Raw genomic sequence first — 19,834 nt, 5'->3', positions numbered from 1 at the left:
CATGGGCAGCCCCCGGGTGGCTCACCGGTTTAGCACTGCCCTCGGCCCAGGGAGTAATCCTGGAGTCCCGGGATTGAGTCCCACATCGGGTTCCCTGCATGGAGCCTGCTTCTCCCTCTGCCTGTGTCTCTGCCTCTCTCTCTGTGTCTCTCATGATTAAATAAATAAAATCTTAAAAAAAAAAAGAAAAGACGAAGTAGGATATGTAACAGAATGATGACAATTCCCTAGAAAACTTAAGAAAATGGGTCCTCCTTTGTTTATATTGTTCAAAAAGTTTAAAGCAATTGACATTAAGCTATGAGCCCTAAGACCAACATTCCTACCAGAGATCCATTTATTCCCCACTTCTTTGATTAGAAGAGTTCCCCAAACCTTTTCATTCATTTTATACCTACATCTTTTCTAGTCTGTAAAATAGAAGCTGGTTTTACCAACAAATTCTTTGGTAGGCTTGCTTTAAGTTCTAGTTGATGGCCAGGAAATTAATAGATAACCAGTATATACAATTTGCAAAAATTCAGTTACACTCAATTTTTAAGTGTCAAAATACTGCCTCAAGGGGTAAATATAAAATGCCCCCCCCGCCCATGTAACTGTCACAGGCTCCTTAACTGGTCTCTGCCTCCAGTATTGTCCCCTTCAGTCCATTCTTAATACTGAAATCAGAGCAAATGTTCTAAAACACAAATCTAGTTATCAGTCCATGACTTAAAAAACTTTTTAACGGCTTCTTACTGCTCTTACGATAGTCTGATCCAGGTGTTGGCAAACTATGTTCCATGGGCCAAATCCAGCTGCCACTCATTTTTATAAAGTTTTACTCAAACATAGCCATGTTCATGCATTTTTGTACTATAGCCGCTTTCATGCTGTAACAGCAGGGTTGAATGGAGTTGTATAGTTGTGACAGAGACCCACAAGGCCTAAATAGTTACTATCTGGTCCTTTAAGAAAAAGGACCTAGTCTTTTGCTGACCTAGTCTAACCTTTTCTCTATCTACCACCTAATCCTGAGAGTTTATAAGGCCTTGGCCTCTGCTTACTTTTCCTGCTTCATTTCTCACCATATTCTCCAACCCTCTGCCTACTGATTATGCTGTTTTAATCACACTGAACTTCAGTTTCTCAAACTCAACAAAACTCTGACCTTCACACTTGGTCCCTCATGTTTTCATTTAATTCTAGATAAAGGGGTTCCTTCCTCTGAGAAGCCCTCTCTGAGCCTACAAGTCTGAGTTGAGGACCCTTGAGTACTCCCAAAGCACCTAAATTTACCTTATTATAGTATTCCTAGAGTGTATCAGAACTGATTTTTTACTACCTATCTCTAGACACCTGAATTTGTAAGCCCTCTGGCATCAGAGACAGCAGCTGTCTTACTCCTACTACAGTTCCAGTCCTAGCAAAGTGTCTGGCCCTTCATTATTGAACAAACAGACTCTGAGATCCTGGATATCAATCATCAGAGTCAGTCTTTTTAGCCAGCTCTGATCCTTGTAAAATGGAGATAGGCTGGGATTAACCATCCACCCAACGGTGACTCCCAACCCAAATCAAACCAAAATCTTAAAGGCCTTGGTCAAATGCATTATCAAAAGCCAAATCGATGTGTTCTTTCCTGTTATTTTTAAGCTGTGTATTTCTCAAGATGCAGGGTTATTCCAGCTCTATTCAGCCTTCCTGAACCTAAAGTAGGTGCTCATGCAATGCCCACAAAGAAATCATGACAGAACTTGAGAGTATGGATACCCTACCTCTAATTCTCACCACTTTATAGACTTTGGGTACATTTCAGTAGTCTTTGAGCTCATGGTGTCTAATCAGAAAAAGCCACAGAAAAATACAGTCTACACCGACCACCATCCCCTCACCCTTCAAACCCAAATAAATACTCATAAGAAAGAAGTCAAGCCAAACTTGACCATGAAAAAGATTCTCACCTCTCCTGACTTCGAAGATGCCAAGACTGCCAGCTGGGGATGCTGAAGGTTCTGTGAGAGCTGGAAAGCCCCAATGCTGTGGATAAATACACATCTCTGCAACAAGTCTATTTCAGTATAAAGGATCAAATCCCCTGGGGACTGCTGCTATTTGAAACAATTTAAGGACCATACCAAACCTCAAACTCCTAAACTCACACTACTTTGGGATTTATGTGGAAGAATAATCCTGAATAGAGCTTTCAGAAGCTACTAGTACAATATATTTTTGGAAGGATGAATTTCATGTTTTCTAGTAGCATACCTTTCTTCCTAAGGAGGTTAACTCCTAGAAACACTAAACATTTGTAATATCTGAGCTTGGACCAAGAAAGTAGTGTCTCTCAGGATAACACCAGAATCCTAGCCTAATCAAGAAGAGGACACTGGTAAGACTGACAATGTTCAGAACTCAGAAACTACGGACAGGATTGGGGGCGGGGCTGGTTTCCACAAACCCACAGGCCATACTGCAAATGGCCAAACAGACCTTTGAACACTTGCAATATACTTCCAGGTCTACCTCAAGTCCTAAGAAAGTCAAAGTGTAACCAAACCATAAGTCAAACCATTACTGGACACCTATCATATTTATCACCTAATTCAGATTTTCCAAAAGACTAGAAGCTGCAGAGGTGCTCTTGTAAGCTAGCAACGCCCTTTGCACAAAGAAACACTTGGGTTTGGAACCAATCTATTCCTGTATTCCTCTAGTCTAACACTCTACGCATTTAAGATTTTATGCTACTCAGATCCCCTGGGAAAGACCACTCACCGACTTACCCTACCACAAAGAAAACACTTTTCAAAATGAAAGGGAATAAAGGCACTTTTATTTGGAAATTTCAAGTTGGAAGGAGAGCTCTCAGCCAAGCTCTAGGACCTAGCTAGCCGATTATTTACAGGATCCTTGGGCAGGAATTGTTAATGAGCTTTTAATTTGGAGTGCTTAAGTTGCCAAAGTGCTCTGAGCTCCAGTGAAGCACCACAGAATCCATAAAGGAAACCTTATCAATCACTTCCCGGCAGCTCCCTTCCCCCACACCCCACCTCTCTGAGGAAAGGCAGCCAAGTGGGTTTCTAACCAAGATCACAGACACACACATTAGTGGAGTCACACTCCAAGTCCCTGTTTATAAATTGGCTTTTAAATGGTAGGGGATTCAGGTATAATATACTTAAGCTCCAGGCACGAACCCACTAAAACAAGGCATGCCATGTATGATAAAGTCAGAATAAAGCAGAATTTGATGAAGCCAATTTCTGGTAGAAACTCTACAATCAAAAACCACTCAGCCAATCACAAGCTACTATAGTTCAAATAGTGTATAGTCTTTAGCCAATGGGATTCGTGTTTTTTTGCCCTTTAGCTCGGAGATTGCTAAAATGTCTGATAAGAGCTAATACCATAGAGGTGGCCAGAGACCTAGAGCAGAGACAATGATGGGCATTATCAGTTTGCAAGAATCCAACCCTAAGGGTAGAACCCAAACCCCCCAGGAAGGGGCCACATTCAGCATCTTCCTTCCAAGTCAACCAGAAGTTACATTATGCAAGAACTCACAGTCAAGCCTCAATCCAAGTTCATGCTTTTTTGTTTTAAGAGAACACCTGTTGCTGGAACATTTGCAGTAAAAACAAAGAGAAAGCTAGCTAGGTTAGGCCCATTATTCACTCCTTCCACCATCTACATCTACACCAGCTACAGATCTACCAAGAGGTGAAGTGCTAACCTCGTGTATGTGCTGGAGAGGTAAGAGTGGGGTTATTCTATCCGCTACCTCTTTGTTCAGTTTCTATTCTCCGTAGTCAAACCTCTTTTCCTCTTCCCTAGTAATCTCAAGTAAGAAGTCAGCACCCTAATCACCCCACCCAGTCGGTCTTCCAAAGCCCTGCCCCGCTCCCTCTCGGCCAGAACGTTACTCAGTAGATCATGCATCCAGGGCGAGCACACGGGCCAGCACCTCAGACTGCACAAACTGCGCGCCGCGACCCTCACCCCACATGCATTCACCAGGGCCCAATCTGGGGGGCCTCTCCGCATCACCCACCCCAGGGTGTTGCCCCCAACTCGGGCCCATCCAAGTCCAGGGGAGAGTAAGGGGAGGGGCAGGGGGCCAGGAGACCAGCCCTCCTTCCCAGGGCCGCCCCCGCCCCCCGTCAGCGGCGGGAGAGGCTGTCGCCATGGCAACGCCCCCTCCTCGGGGCCAGCGCGGCAGGCTCCCTCCAGGTGCAGGCCCCGACGTCTCCCTCGGCCTCAGCAGGCGCTCAGGGCAGTTTACGGCGGCGGGCGCGGCCCGCGCCGACTGCGGCGCCGGCCAGGCGGAGGCAAGGCCAGCTCCGCCCGCTCCCCACCGCCCGTTCCCGGCCGCCTCAACAGCGGCAGCCAGCACCACGAGTCCACAACACACCGACTCACCTCCGCGCACTCTGACCCCGGCCGACGCGACTGACGGGCGGGCGCGGTGGCCAACCGCTGAGCCCGCCGCTTTCGGCCCCGACCAATGGGCTGCAAGGGGGCGGGGCTTCTTCCCCCCAAATGCTCGCTCTCCCGCCGACATGCGCGCTAAAGTGTGTCAAGATGGTGCCTCCCCGCGGCTGGCCTTATGGGACTTGTAGTTTTGAGGTTGCACGTACTCAGAAGAAGTGAAGGGGGAGCTCGCTCACGAGCTGGGAAAGAAATGTTTTAAATAACGAAAACTTCCTAAGGCCTAGAGCGACCCAGGCCCCCCTCTTCCGTTTCCCCACCTCCCAATATACTTATGAGGTGAGTATAGGCTCATAACACGACGGGTTCGATTTAGGGGACACCTTCTCGCGACTTGTTGGTTCAACAAGTCATTATCCTCCACTCTCTGAGGGAGGACTGGGGAGAGCTAAGAGGAGGCCGATTTTAGGCTAAGAAGAAGATCCTTCGATTTTGGAGGGCCTTCCTACGGAAGAGAGAACGGATTTGTTTGAATTGGCCCCGGAGGGAACGGCGGAGTTGAAAGGATTCCGGCCTCCAGCTTCGGGAGCTACCGCATCTGTTCTGTCGTCCAGAGAGAAGTCTAGCTAAAGCCAGAGAGGGGCTCCTTCATCTTGTCTATGGCTCGTTGGGAAGTTATGGGTAACAGGTTCTAGGGGGGAACCCCCAGCCCTGGCCGAACCGGTGATGGCTCCAACAGCTTCCCAACCAGCAGGAGGCATCCTCCGAGCCCAGCTTTGGTCGTCAAGCCCCCTGTCTGCCATTTGCATATTTTCACATAAGAAAATGATGTCACTTCCGGGCCCAGCTTTGGTCGCCAAGCCCTCCGTCTGTCATTTGCATATTTTCGCATAAGAAAATGATGTCACTTCCGGGCCCAGCTTTGCTCGCCAAGCCCTCTCTCTGTCATTTGCATATTTTCGCATAAGAAAATGATGTCACTTCCGGGCCCAGCTTTGGTCGCCAAGCCCTCTCTCTGTCATTTGCATATTTTCGCATAACAAAATGATGTCACTTCTGGGCCCACCATTTCTGTGAGATCTGACCTTAACGTAATGGTTCCTGCCTGAGCTGGGAATGCTTGAGAATACCATATTAAGGGAATGTCTTGCTCAATCCCGCCTAACGAGTTAGGTGTTTCTACTCGGCACCTACAGAGCTCATCGTGTTGTTTTGTAATTACCGATTTCCTTGTTGTCTCTCCCACCCCAGGGCTGTAAATTCATTTAAGGTAAGCATTACTTCTGTATTGTTCATGGTGTATCCGTAATTCCCAGCGCAGTTCCGAATATAAAGCAGGAATCTGGTAAATGTTTGTGGACAAAGGAAGAAATAGACGTCAGCAAGGACAGATGTCACTTAACCCAAGGTCAGTAAAGTGGAGACATACCTTCCTATTCTCTGATTTTTGGAGCTGGGATTGGGTCTTCTTGCTCCTGTTAATGTCATCTAGACATTAATTGCGGTTAATTAGTCAGTCAACATATATTTATAATGCCTCTGCTGGGATCCCTGGGTGGTGCAGCGGTTTGGCGCCTGCCTTTGGCCCAGGGCGTGATCCTGGAGACCCGGGATCGAATCCCACGTCGGGCTCCCGGTGCATGGAGCCTGCTTCTCCCTCTGCCTGTGTCTCTGCCTCATTCTCTCTCTCTCTCTGTGACTATCACAAATAAATTAAAAAAAAAAAATTAAAAAAAAAAATATATAATGCCTCTGCTAAGCGTCGGCACTGTTTCTGGTGCTAGGGATTCGCTAGGCAATAAGGCACACCTGTATCCTTGAGGCGCCTTTATACTGGGAAGGGGAAGGGAGAGGCAGAACAAACAATAAATAAGTAAGCAGATAAATTAAATTTGACAAATTAGAGGCCCTGAGATGGTTCCTCCTGTCCCTGTCTTTCATATGTCCTGAATCTGGCCTAAAAATAGGGCACAATCAACCTTCCTTGCTGTTAGAATGAAGTCAACCTACAGTGTCTGAATTGGAAGTTTCCTTTAAGGCCCAGCACCAATATCCTCCATGGAGCCTTCCATGGTGCCCTTAACTTCCCCAGCATGCGCTCTTTCCTCGGTGCTCTAGAGCTCACCCCTACACTTCCAGGACCTCACCAAACTATGTTATATATAAGCTCTTTTTGGACAAATTCCAGGCAGAGTGTATTCAAATAATAGAACAGTTTGGGATGCCTGGGTGGCTCAGCGGTTAAACGTCTGCCTTTGGCTCAGAGCATGATCCTGGGGACCTGGGATCAAGTCCCATGTTGGGCTCCCTGCATGGAACCTGCTTCTCCCTCTGCCTGTGTCTCTGCCTCTCTCTCTCTCTCTCTCTCTCTCTCTGTCTTTCATGAAGAAATCTTTTAAAAATCTTTTTAAAAAATAGATCTTTTTAAATCTTTTCATCTTTTTAAAATCTTTTTAAAAAATAAAATAATAGAACAGTTTAAGAGATGAGTATACATTGGTGCCTTACACTGCTGCCTAACATACATTTGGTTCCCTTAAGCCTTTGGCTCTGTTGTAATTCCCTCTGTTTTCTGATTTCCTAGAAAACAGAGCCTAAGGTAAAGCTTATATGGTAAAACTTCATTGGGAAATATAATCCCAAGGCAGCAAGAGTTGAGGAGACAAAGGCAAGTGAGGCAGAGAAGAAAAGGAAGAAAATACAAGGTTGTATGTGAAAACAGAAACACAGCTAGTTGCTCTGTCATGGAGGCCATATAGAACCATCACTTTTAATTTTTTTTATTTATTTATTTATTTATGATAGTCACAGAGAGATGAGAGAGGCAGAAACATAGGCAGAGGGAGAAGCAGGGTCCATGCACCAGGAGTCCAACGTGGGATTCGACCCCCGGTCTCCAGGATCACACCCTGGGCCAAAGGCAGGCGCTAAACCACTGTACCACCCAGGGATCCCAAGCCATCACTTTTAAAAGGAAAGGGAGGTTGTGTTACCCCAAGCACTCCGGTAGCCACAGGGGGCGCCAGATCCCACACCCTAAAAGCACAGGGATTCATCTGAGACTAGAAATGATGAGAGGAGTCACAGCCCTGGTTTGGCCAAATTGGGCCCATTGCAGTCCCCGTACAGTGGGCACACGGGAAGCTCTGTCAAAACGTAACCCTCCTCCTGAGGAGGCTAAGACAACCAGCTGTGTTAGTAAATGAGGTGACAGTAATGGCAGCTGGGCTGTCCAGAAGACAAGTGGCCAAGGCACGGGGTGGGGGTACAGATGGGGCAAGTGAATTTTTGGAGGCAGATGAACTGAGTCCAGGACACAGACACAGATATACCTTGGGCAGCCTCCTGGCTGATGGATGAAGTGACTGAGCCAAAGTGAACACAGAGCAGGAATTAGACGGCCAGGTTGGTTCTTCGGCTGCTCTGTGAAACCACAAGGGAAAACAGCAAGATGGCCAGCAAAGCTGGGACCTTAACCAGCAATGGAGGAGACCCAAGGACAAGGACCCAACGACAGTGCCGGCATGACAGCCCACAAACTTGACAAGGCTGAGCCAACCCAGGCTGGGTCTGAAACCATTTTATCTAAAAATGGGGAAAACTGTACGCTGCATAAGCCCACACGGTGCAGTTAGGAGTGTGAGCCCAGAGACAGCCTGCTCAGGTTTGAGTCCTAACTCTGTGACCTTAGGCAAGCCACAGCAATGAGGCTGCATTGCTTCATTTCTAGAGTGGAGGTAACACTAGTATCTCCTTATTAGAATTAAATACAAACACGCTTAGTATAGCATCCAGCAGAAAGAGTTCAGTAAATACTGGCTGTTATTACTATTATTCTTGCCCCTCCCCCATGCCTCTGTCCAACTCCTCTTCCCACCATGACCACTCCCCCACCTTCCTACCCCCACCCCCAATCCTCTGCCCCCCACAGTCTCTGCTGCAGGAGCAGTGGGAGCCAGACCTGGTTGTGCCTTCTCTGCCTGGCTTTCCCCAAGGCTGTTCCCCATGAGCCCAAGCCATTCATCTCCCTGGTGACCTGAATCTGAACTGAGAGATGGATGTGGGGTGGCTGAGGCCAGGGTGGTAATGTGCTCCCTTATCTCCGTGCCCCTCACTGGGGCCCAGTTAATTTTCCCTTTGATTTTAATATAGATTTATTGAAAGTTTCAGTTATCAAAACAAACTGCGGCAGCAAATTGGTGTTCTTTGCAGGCCTACAAGTGCCTATAAAGCTGCCATGCTCGGGAACGAATGGCGCTCTCCTGGAGGTCAGTCATGGCAACAGGAAGTCCCTGGGGACACACACACTGCAGTTTAATATTTTTCTTATTAGCCTTTTTCTTCTTGGCCATCTAAGCCTCCCCTTTAAATCGGAAATCAAATGGAGCCACCTGCCCAGGGAGGCTCTCTTCCCCCAAGCTATTCCACCCTGCCTTCTCTGTCCTAGCCTCCCTGCCTCTCATCCTCAGACTTCTCCCTGCCTTGCCCACTGTTCCAGAGGGCGTGGTGATTCACATGGCCCAGGGGTATGGCTCACAGCCCTACCCTAAGTATGGAAGCTTGGCTTGGGTTGTCCAGTCCACTCTAGTCAGAGGCAAAGCATCCCTAGAAAAGATTGGGGGCCCCAGGCCTCTTCTAGATCTGATGCTCAGAGGGGAGGGAAAAGACAAGCTTTTAAAGCAAAAGAGGTGTTTCAAAAAGGCAGACAATCCTGTCAGGGTGTATTGAACTCAATAGAAGCAAAAAGGAGACTGGACAGGTTTTCCTTCCAGCCCCTAAACTGTCTGATTTCATTCCCATTTCCCTACTCCCATTCCCAATATGGGCTCTCCTCTCACTCCCAACTTGATTTTTGAGACACCCCCTCCCCTCCAATTTTCTGGTCCCAATCTGCCTCTCTAAGAAGCAGCCTGGTTTCTTGCCTCCAGTGGCTGACAGAACTAGAACCACACACTGCCACCTCTAGGCACTGGAATCAGTCTTGTCCTAGGGGAAGGCCTCCATGACCTGATAACCCTGAGGCCACCATCATCTATCTCTTCTTCTGGACCTGGGCTGCTGCTGGGTCACCTGTACATGTCCCATCCCAATTCCCAATGTCCTCTTCTTGCTCTTACAAATTCCTTGCGGTTTAGTGCCGCCTGCAGCCTGGGGTGTGATCCTGGAGATTCGGGATCAAGTCCCACGTCGGGCTTCCTGTAGGGGGCCTGCTTCTCCCTCTGCCTGTGTCTCTGCCTGTGTCTCTGCCTCTCTCTGTGTGTGTCTCTATGAATAAACAAACAAAATCTTTTAAAAAAACAAACAAATTCCTTGCCAGCTGCAGGGGCTACCCCTACTGCTGTTTCTCAGAACTTGGACTCTGACTAAGCTGACAACTATTATCATGCAGCTATGATGCAGCTAGCGGGGGCAGGCACTAAAGTTTGGATCCAGATAATCCAGGAATTGGATCCTGGCTCTGATACTTACTGACTCTGTGGCTTGGGGAACCTCTTTGTAGTGTCATTGCGCTTCATGCTTATGTCTTCCCTTGTCTGCCTCTGGACCAATATTCTGTGGTCCTCAAAGAAGAGGACTGTGTTTTAATCGTCTTTATATTCCAAGTGTGTATATTTGATGAATAAGCAAAGTCACCTTATCTTGGCCTGTTTCTTCCACTATGAAATGGAGATAATACCTGCATAACCAATAGAGTGAAGAAAGCACCAACCACAGTACACACCCAACGTCACATAGGATGCTCAGTGAGTCAAGTTTCCTTCATCAGGTGTCTCTTGAGGTTGGTCATCAGCCACCAGCGCTCCCCTCTTTTGCCTGTTTCCATCTCAGCTTCAAGTTCAGCTGTCTCCTGTTGCCTGTTATAGCTTCCCATCACTGATCAGATGCCAGTGTTCACCCTGGACCCTTTGGAGTGACACTGATGTCTCCTCTCCTCCAGGCCAGGCTCCCTCAGTTTTTGTAAACCCACTCACAAACTGCTGCTGCCTGATGGCTCTGTGTCTATTCCCCAGACTGCCTTGTAGCTTGTCTGATGCAAGGCCATTCCGGCTGGCGATACCAACGAGTCTATGTTAACATTAACACAACACGCCAGTCTTGCTAATCCTAGGACCCTACCTGCTCCTGTAGAAGCACCAGTCCCCAGCAATGTTTCTTTAAAAACCCTCAGTTGTTGGGATGCCTGGGTAGCTCAGTGGTTAAGCAACTGCCTTTGGCTCAGGACATGATCCTAAAGTCCCAGGATCTAGTACCACATCAGGCTCCCTGCATGGAGTCTGCTTCTCCCTCTGCCTCTCTCTCTCTCTCTCTCTCTCTCTCTCTCAAATAAATAAATACATAAATAAATAAATAAATAATAAAATCTTTAAAAAAAAACAAACCCCTCAGTTGTGACCATGGATCAATCCAAGCTACTGTGCTCTGCTGGCTTCTATCACTAAGTGCACCATAGATGCTGGCCTTGAATGCCTCTGCTTGGCGCGCTCAGTTCTAGTGACACCATGACAGTGTGAGAACACAGCATTCTTTCACGAAGTAAGAAGAATCCCTACATATTACATTCAGCTAGTAGGATATGAAGCCCTGCAGCAGGGTATTTGAGCTCTTAAGTGTTTTGGAGACAACTCTTTCCACTTATTCAACTAGTCCTTTTTCTTCTCATTCTGCATACCTCCTACCATGAGAGTAGCCAGGATTGGGTGAGTTTATGTAAAAATCACCATACTGAATCAGAGCCATGGTCCTCTTGAACCATTAGTCTTACTGTGGAAACTGGCTCATTGCCCCTCTATCATTAAGCCTCTCTCTCTCAAGCTCTATTGGCTATTCTGGCAATCTGCTATCCATTGGGTTGTCCATACTCCCGCACTGTAATCATGCTGGTATATACCTGATCCAGTTATGGTTCAGGCTTGGTTCAAATTAATTTGTTTGGCTGTGTAGCCCCATGTAAATGGTAGATTCAAATAGATGTTTGGGGATCCCTGGGTGGCGCAGCGGTTTGGCGCCTGCCTTTGGCCCAGGGCACGATCCTGGAGATCCGGGATCAAATCCCACATTGGGCTCCTGGTGCATGGAGCCTGCTTCTCCCTCTGCCTGTGTCTCTGCCTCTCTCTCTCTCTCTCTGTGTGACTATCATAAATAAAAAAAAAAAACAAAAAACAAAAAAAAACAAATAGATGTTTGGGTCAGGAGTGTTGCCTAACTCCCCACCATGGATGTAGCCCAGTATCAGCCCCAACCCACTAGGACCTCCATTACACTGCATATTCCCCCTAAGATTCAATGTATAAACTGGTACTGTCTGCCACTTTTCTTGGCCTTCTCAGACAAATACAGCCTTGTCCTTCCACTGGACCCCTTGTGATTTCATAGTTCCTCCTTCCTGATCTTGATTTGGCCTTCAAGTGCTTTACACACAGCTCCAACCTACACTTCCAGGCTTCTTTCCTAGTAGTTCTTTACCTCCCCTCTTTTCCAGCCCAAAAGGATTAATTGTTACTCATCAAGGTATTTGCACTTACTTCTCTGCTCCAAGACTTTCTTTGCTGATGATGTTCTCTCAACGAGGTGCCTTCCCTGTTTCCATCTCTACCATTGAACCTCCTGAGAAATGTGCCCTGCCCCAGGATGTGATTGCTTCTTTTCCTTCTCTCTCTAAGCCCTTAGACCCCATCTATGTGTCCTACCCTGCGTGGCACTCACTAATCCACAGGAGAGGGGCTTGCTCAGCATTCTTCTTCTTTTTCTCCCTTTCCTCCTCCTCTTCCTCCTCCTCCTCCTTCTTCTTTTTAAGTTGATTTCACATCCACTGTGGGGCTTGAACTCACAACCCTGAAATAGAGAGCCAGCCAGGTGCCCCTCAGCATTTTAATCTGTAGGCAGTGCCTGACCACACCCCCCAGGACCTGAGAATGCTGTAGGGCTTTTAGGAGGCATCCGAACACTTCAGGAGATCTCCTCCAGCAACCGCAGCTGAACTAAGAGCTTGAGCCCATCCTTCTCAAAGTATATACTTTCCCAAGATTCAACAATATTCTTTGAATATCTGCTTTGTACTTGGCTCCTTGAATGCACAGGACAGGAACAAGAACAAGAGACACAGTTCCGCCCTCATAGAGCTTACACTGTAATGAGGCAGACACTGGTAAAGAAATGTGTCACTCAGATAACTGTAATCATAGAGAGAGACCAATTGCAGTGAAAGTTTGAAGAGGAGGTACTGATCACAACTTGAACAGTTTAGCATTGAAGTCAAGTCTTTTTCTGAGTAGGAATTTCCCAGGCCAAGGAATAGTGGGGAAGAAAGGAGTGAAGAAGAGAGAGCAGTCCAGACAAAGGGAATAGCATGAGCAAAGCCATGAGGCAAGGAAATGAGTCACAAGGCAAAGAAATGAGCCCTACAAAGAAAAAAATTGGCATTACTGGAGCAGCAAGGGTGACAGAGCCCGTGGTGAAAGAGGAGTTTGAAGTAGGCAAGAGTTAGACCATGCTTAGTCTTAAAGTGAGCCTCCTTAATAGGTTTGGACTTGAGCTTGAGGGCAATAGAGAGCCACGGAAAAGCTTTAAAGTAGAGCAGTGATGAGGTCTGTTCCGTGCTAGCGCATTGCTTCTCAAACTAGTGTGCATTCCTGTCACCTGGGAATCTTGTTAAAATGCAAACTGTAATTATGGAGTCTAAGAAAGGCCTCAGATGCTGCATTTCTAACAAATTCCTAAGTGATGCTGCTGGCCCCCGGGCCACACACGGAGTAGCAATCCTTCTGGCCCACCTGCCCGCCTTCCCCGAATGCATCCACTCACATCTGCAAGCACAGAGCATTCTCCTTTCCACTGAAAATGGTCCAAGGCTGCTGTGGCTCTTTGCTTTTAAGTAGCCTCTATCTTTTAGAAGCTGTTTATTGAATATTTATTTGCTCCATGCCCGTCCAGCATAAGACCAGGTGCAGGGAGTAGGGGTAGGGGGTCTGGAGAAAAACAAAAAGCAAGACATTTTCCTGCCCAAAATGTTCGGCATCATCTCTGAAGGGGCAGCTTTCCCTGAGCTGCCCTCTGCCAGACCTGTCATAAACATGGTAAATGAGGCCTGTCTCAGTGGTACTCCCTGGGGCTCCCACTGCTTCTGCAACCCCATCCAGAGATGAGCCTGTTTATCCCTAACGGTTGTCTCTGACCTCTAAATCAATTCCCTATCTGATACAAAAACCCCGATCCTCCCAATCCAAGACCATGACAGTTTTTAAGACTGCAGACAGTATATGATGCAGCGGTTCCCAGCCCAGGCTCTGAAGTCAGACTGTCTGGATTCATAGCCAAACACTACTACTTATTAGCTGGGTGACCTTGGGCAAGTGGCTTAACGTCTCAAAACTTCAGTTTTCTCATCTGTAAATTGGGGATAATAATTCTTTCTGTATCACGAGGCTATTGTGAGACTGCGTATGACAATGCATATAAAACACAGCCCCTGAAACATGCAGAGAAAACCCAAGAACTGTTAGCCATTGTCTTTATAAATATGAAAACTTGTGTGTCTAGAAGCTTATGAAAGCCCCTTTGAAAGTCTGTATAAACAAAAATCCCTGCCATCCCCTTACGTGGGATGGTTTTTCCTACTGGCATCAGCCCCTCTCTAATGCTGGGGAGGCAGATGCAGCCTTGGAGGTCAGTGCAGAGAAGCCCTGCTGGATGAGGCAGCCTTTGGGGAACACTTTTGGGACAGGAGGTTTCAGTCTACAAAAGCTGAGGCTCTGTGTTGGAGAGGGATGCTTTGTGGATCCCCTCCCACCCCAACCCCATCCCACAGAGTGTCCCCTCTGTCCAGGGTCACCCAGGCTGCCCCTCCCCTTCTAGCTGCAGGGAAAGAGGCAGTTTCAATCATTCATCTTAATGTCTCTATTAAGCAGGGTTATGACCAGGACGAGACAAGAAACAAGGTCTTTTAGTGTAAAAACATGGCTCCCAGGGCATGGCCTCAGGGGATTCCTCCCCTGTGCTGCTGCTGCTGCTGCTGCTCCCAGCTACTGCTGCCAGAGGGCCAGATTGCACAGGATGATTCTGTCCTGAGTTCAGTCTCTGCCTTTTCTTCCCCGGATCCTGCGATGGGCCTGCCCAGAGCTTTCTTTTCCAAAGAGAAGAGCAATGACTTGGCATTTAGTGGCAACCACGGGGGACCTCAAGGCCTCTACCCTGACTTGGGATCACTATCCTCATCACCATCTCATCTCTCACTGGCAATGTGGAAGCAGCTACAGCCTTAACGATGGTCCCTGGGCATGCTACATCCTCACCTGGAGTCTGGGCTCAGAGCCTAGGGATAACAGGAATATTCCTGATTATGGAAAGATCTTAACAAGACCATATCAGAAGTCTTTTTGCTTTTAAGTAGCCTCTATCTTAGGCTAGACCCCCCCATCTTTCATATTCAAGAAGGTTTAGGAGCCATTAGTGGAGTCAGCATATGCTTGGACCTGGGGTCTGGATTCTAGGGCGGTAGCTGTCTGCCAGAGGAGCCCAGTGCTTACTGATTTTGACTTCCACCTGTGCATGGGCAGAGGTGGGTGGGCAGCAGCAGGACCAACCCTCTCACCTGCAGAGAAGGGCTGAGGCTCCCAGAGAACTAGAATCAAAAGGCCTCAAAAAGAGTATATGCACAGACCCAGCCTTCAGAAGCATAGAAAGAGCCCAGATACTGCTCCCACGTGTTAGTAATGCCCTCATCAGAACACGAGTCCTTTAGCTAACTGGCGTTGGAGGCAAAGAAAGTGGAACCCAGAAAGGTCAGGTGCTGAAGAAGGAGACCGGTCACCCAGTACTGCTTGCTGACCACAGCCCTACTGAGGCTTAGGCTGCTGACCTCTACTCCCCACTGTGCTGCTGCCTTCACTGATCCCAGCATTGCTGTCTGGATCACAACTATCACAACTTACCCTAAACGTGACCTTTCTATGCGGGGTTCCCTGAGGTGGGCTGGCAGAGAGGAAAAGCACTAGCCGTGGGGCCAGGTGAAGCTGGGTTCCCATCCTGGCCCTAACCCTTCTAAGCAAAGTGGCCCTGCACAAGTCAGCACTGCTCCCTGAGCTTTAGCCTGTCCTTTTGTGTTAAGATCTTGGGGAGTCAGTAAGATAGCATGCATGTGTTTGTTTGGCTTCAAGTAGAACCTAGGATGCTGTGGAAAGGGAGGAGGCATGGAGCAGAGAACTGGGAGCCTCAGTCTTCTCCGTGTATAGGAGGGAAGGCTCTGGGCCTCAATGCAGGGAGCAGAAGGGGCGATCTTGGCCAAGGAGGGCTGCAAGAGCAGAGGGGACTGTGCAGGGAATGCCAGAGCAGCTGAGGGCAGCACAAAGTCAGAGTGAGTTAGCACTGGTCCCAGGGGCTGCATGAGCCAGGCAGGCTTTTACAGAGATATCCAGGGAACAAGAAATACCAGCAAGGAAGTTGCCCCATTAATAAATAAGAAGGCGGGGAAATTAATGATGGTCTGAAAATGGCTGAGCTACTGAACTCGTTCTTTAAATCTGTCTTTAACAAGAAAAATAAAGAAAAGAGATTTGGCCAATTAGGAGGTAATGAAGACATGGTAGAAATAGCACCTGACAAAAGCACACGTGGTGGTGGGGGCGGGGGTTGCTGAAGGAACATCCAATGGCTTAGACTCCCTTAGAAGAAGAATGCTAAAGGAGAGGAGGACTGGAAAGGGGTAGGGTACGAACTGGGGGCAGAGGCAGGGGGCAGGACACTGTCCCCTGGGAAGGCTAGAATGACAGTGAGAATGTGTGCTGGAGGGGACACAAGGAGGGCAGGTGGAGGTGATAGGAAGGGGCCCAGAGAGGTGAGATCTCTAAAGACAGAGAGAACCGGGATCCCTGGGTGGCGCAGCGGTTTAGCGCCTGCCTTTGGCCCAGGGCGCGATCCTGGAGACCCGGGATCGAATCCCACATCGGGCTCCCGGTGCATGGAGCCTGCTTCTCCCTCTGCCTGTGTCTCTGCCTCTCTCTCTCTCTCTCTCTCTCTCTGTGACTATCATAAAAAAAAAAAAAGACAGAGAGAACCAGAAGGATCCTGATTAGAATGACAAAAAGGTGAGGTTTCTGACAAATTTGGGGTGGTACCTTTTAGGAAGTCCTATAAATGGGGGAAGAGAATAGGAGAGGAGCCATGGGAGGGAAGGAGAGAGGGGCCAGGAGGAGAGACCTGGAGCCTGAGGGAGAGAGGAAAAGGTAACCATAGGGAGAAAGGAAAATTAAAGATGGTATTTGGGCAGGGCTTAAAGAAGCAGCTGGGGTGGAGGGTGGAAGGGAAAGGGGCCATTTTGCTAAACCAAGAAAAACCACACTGCTGGCCAGCTCTAGCACTCCACTGAGGCACAGGTAATCTGCCCACAGGGCAGAAGGGCAGCCTCAGTGACAGGTGGCAGTAGGATAGAGGGGTCACAGGTTGAGTGTAAGCAGAGGAGCCTCAAGAAATAAGGGGAGAGGGAGCTACAAAGATGAGGGGGAGAAGGAAGTCCCAGAGCAGGGGCAGCTTTGCCACAGTGGGGGAACTGGATGGGGAAGAGTCTGGGCGCTGCTCTGCACACCCCACCACCAGGGCCACTGCTACAGCAGTCCTCATCCCACCCATGTCTAGGAGGAGGTGAAGAAAGGGTGGGTGCCTGTGAGACTAGCGGTGTCACCGAGAAGGACATTTAAAGGAGGGCTCTTGGGAAGATCTAGGCAGGGAAGGAGTGGAAGGTCTTGAGAAAGAAAGGAAGGAATGAGAAGGCAGGTCCAGCCAGCCACCCTGGCTGCCACCACCACCACCACCCGCACCACCCCACCCCCTGCACACACAGAGAAATAAAGGTAGCTAGGAAGGGAGCCTCTGCTCTCTCATCCCTCCCATCATTTTCCAGGCCAGGGTCTCCCTCTACTGCAGCCCCTGGGTGCTGCCTCTGGGCTAACCCCTGCCATGCCCAGGGAAGCCGAGGCCCACAGCCCCCCAAGGGACAAAGGTGATCTGGCCTAGGAAGCTCACCAGCTCCAGGGTATGTCCTGAATCTCCGTCCAGAATTCAACCCCAAGTGGCTGGGCCGTAGCAACACTGACACCGTCTGCTTGGGGGTGTGGGGGGTACGAAGCAAGGAGGCCGCAGGAGGAAGGGAGGGCAGCCGGTGATGAATAGAGGCAGCCAGAGCCTCTTTAGAGGGGGTGTGTGGAGAGGCTGGCCGCTGCACGGATGAGCCCCGGGCCTGATTTATCATCTTCAGAGCTGATCTGAGCGAGAGGGGTTAAGTAGCAAGTTAATGAAATCCGCAGATGCCGCTAAATGGGGAGAGAGGGGAGCCCTGGGCTAGAAGGGGGTGCCAAGAGAGAAGCCGGTGGGCAGGCTGGCCCCTGAAGAAGGGGAGTCATCTGGGGAGTGGGGAAGAAGGACAGATATATTCCCCGCTGAGGGGATCCTATCCTAGTCCCTGGGATCGGGTTTGGGCCAGCCTGGGAGCTAGAGGTTTAGAGAGCAGGGATTGGGGGGGCAGGGGCCCCCAGCCCCCTGCCCCAGTCCCAGTGGGCTTCAGCAAACACTTACTGGGCGGCCCCTGAGCCCTGGAGACCAGAAGGTGAATCGAAAGGGGCCTCTGCCTCCCTTTCCCCCAGGCTGAGTGGCGAAACAAGTAACTACAGTTCGCGGTGATAAGTGCTGTTGAGCAACACAAAAGGAGGGAGCAATTAATTCTGACAGGGGAGGGCAGGGAGGTCAGGGTGACATTAAAGCATGGCTTGAAAAATAAGGATTTTACCAGGCAGAAAACGGAAAAGAGGGATTCTGGGCAGAAGGAACAGCATGAGCCACGGCCAGGAAAAGCACAAAGGAAGCCAAGGGAAAGGGCGCCGACCTGGCAGAGATGCCTGCTCCGAGAAGGGGAGCGACAGGCCGAGCCCAGCGCTGAGCCCTGCGAACCCTCGGCTCACCTGGGGACACTGGGTGTCGCCTGAGGCCGGTGGCGCTCTGTAGTGGGCTGAACCTGCAGGACAAGCACAGGAGCAGCAGCGAGTCTCACCAGCAGAGTCCTCCTGCACCCCTATCTCGGGCTCTCCTCTAACCGTAGGCCCGACCTCCCATCACAGGGTCAACTCAGAATAATGAAATGAAGTCATGCATAGAGCTTTTGGCACAAGGCCTGATACACAGTACATGCTCACTAAATGTAAATTATTACTATTTTGATAGTTAGTATTTCCAAGCTGAACTCAAAGCAAAACAAAACCAAAGAAAAAAAGAAAAAAGAAAATTTGGGCCAAGGTAGGACTGCACCTCCAAAATGCATGCAGGAGGCCAAGTAGACAGGTGGTTACTTGATAGGGAAACTTGAGGGGGGGGCGGGTAGAGAGTAACCAATCACTCTAGCGATGTGGTGGGTCAGGGTACAGGACCGAGATCCCCAAGGAAGGGAAGATGACACACAGGCCATAACTGAAGGGAACTCTGAGGACTAGACCATCAGTACTTCTGACCAGACCCATCAGGGGTAGCTCTTGAAGCAGAGGAAAGCGGTTGGCATCTTGGGCCAAATAGCCAATCCTATTATTCCTCCTCCAGCCCTCCGAGCTATCTGGGCCAAGGAGTACAGCCTTCCCTATAGAGGCCTTCCCTTTTCTGCTCCTGTCTCCAGCGGCAACCCTCCCCTTACAGAAGAACCTTCCCTAAGGGAAGTGGTGAGGGCATAATGGCAAGACATCTGTTTCACTCCTTATTATTCTCTAGTAACTAGGTATTCATTGAATGTTAGTTGGATAAAGGGTTGGATGAACTAGTAAAAATCCTGAAGCTCTTCAGCACAGCCGGTGCTAGAAAAATCTCCCCTGCCTGCCATAGGTGCACACACAGGCACATGCACATATGCACACGCGCGCGCACACACACCCTCTTTCCTCATTCTATCTCAAGGCAGCTGGCGTGAAGAGAATGGCTGATAGTATGTGGCTGTTTAAAGATTAAGCCTTGGAGTCAGACCATCCTGGGATTCAGACTTTGCTCCACTACTTGCCAGTGCCATGCGCTTTAAACCCCCTAAGTCCCAGTTTCACCTGTAAAATGGGAATAATAATAGTGCCCACTTCATATGTTGTGTGGATTGAATTAATAATTCATAACAGTTCATGTGAAGAAGTTAGTACAGTGCCTGGCTCATAGAACTTAAGTACTACGCAGATGGAGTAGGATTTATTTATTTTTATTTATTTTATTTTTTAAAGATTTTATCTATTTATTCATGAGAGACACACGAGAGAGAGGCAGAGACACAGGCAGAGGGAGAAGCAGGCTCCACACAGGGAGCCCGATGTGGGACTCGATCCCAGGTCTCCAGGATCACGCCCTGTGCTGAAGGCAGGCGCTAAACTGCTGAGCTACCCCGGATGCCCTGGAGTAGGATTCAATAGAATTAAAA

General features: G+C 48.9%; 1 protein-coding gene and 2 long non-coding RNA genes across 24 annotated transcripts in view; 1 reads left to right on the top strand and 2 right to left on the bottom strand.

The window, feature by feature from the left end:
* The window catches only part of ERI3 (ERI1 exoribonuclease family member 3), a 127,963-nt gene extending 123,486 nt beyond the window's left edge, over nucleotides 1–4,477 (bottom strand). For 5 of the 19 annotated variants that reach the window (XR_012005556.1, XR_012005558.1, XR_012005557.1 and 2 more), the window contains exons 1-2: nucleotides 4,034–4,393; nucleotides 1,944–2,019 (exon numbers count right to left, since the gene is read on the bottom strand). Coding sequence is in view for 5 of the 19 variants with exons in the window: in XM_072772512.1 (XP_072628613.1) it covers nucleotides 1,944–2,019; nucleotides 4,034–4,168 (211 nt within the window). In the remaining 14 variants the exon portion in view is untranslated. The other 14 variants (XM_072772509.1, XM_072772514.1, XM_072772513.1 and 11 more) reach the window with 13 other exon arrangements.
* On the top strand, nucleotides 4,228–5,565 carry LOC140602667 (uncharacterized). Its single transcript, XR_012005573.1, has 2 exons — nucleotides 4,228–4,749; nucleotides 4,880–5,565. It is a non-coding gene; the product is annotated as an uncharacterized lncRNA (long non-coding RNA).
* A 2,840-nt stretch (nucleotides 5,566–8,405) lies between these two features.
* LOC140602650 (uncharacterized) lies at nucleotides 8,406–19,065 on the bottom strand. Of its 4 annotated transcripts, XR_012005551.1 has the most exons (7): nucleotides 18,700–19,065; nucleotides 18,357–18,409; nucleotides 17,974–18,084; nucleotides 17,425–17,663; nucleotides 12,115–12,243; nucleotides 9,528–9,675; nucleotides 8,406–8,702 (listed from the first exon to the last, which is right to left on the bottom strand). It is a non-coding gene; the product is annotated as an uncharacterized lncRNA (long non-coding RNA). The 4 variants fall into 4 exon arrangements; XR_012005550.1 differs by having other exon boundaries at nucleotides 18,357–19,065; XR_012005553.1 differs by lacking the exon at nucleotides 17,974–18,084.
* Between the last annotated feature and the right edge of the window lie 769 nt (nucleotides 19,066–19,834).

This window comes from Canis lupus, chromosome 13 (genome assembly GCF_048164855.1).
Source record: "Canis lupus baileyi chromosome 13, mCanLup2.hap1, whole genome shotgun sequence".
In the NCBI taxonomy this organism is placed as follows: domain Eukaryota; kingdom Metazoa; phylum Chordata; class Mammalia; order Carnivora; family Canidae; genus Canis; species Canis lupus.
This window is presented reverse-complemented; position numbering and strand designations above follow the sequence as displayed.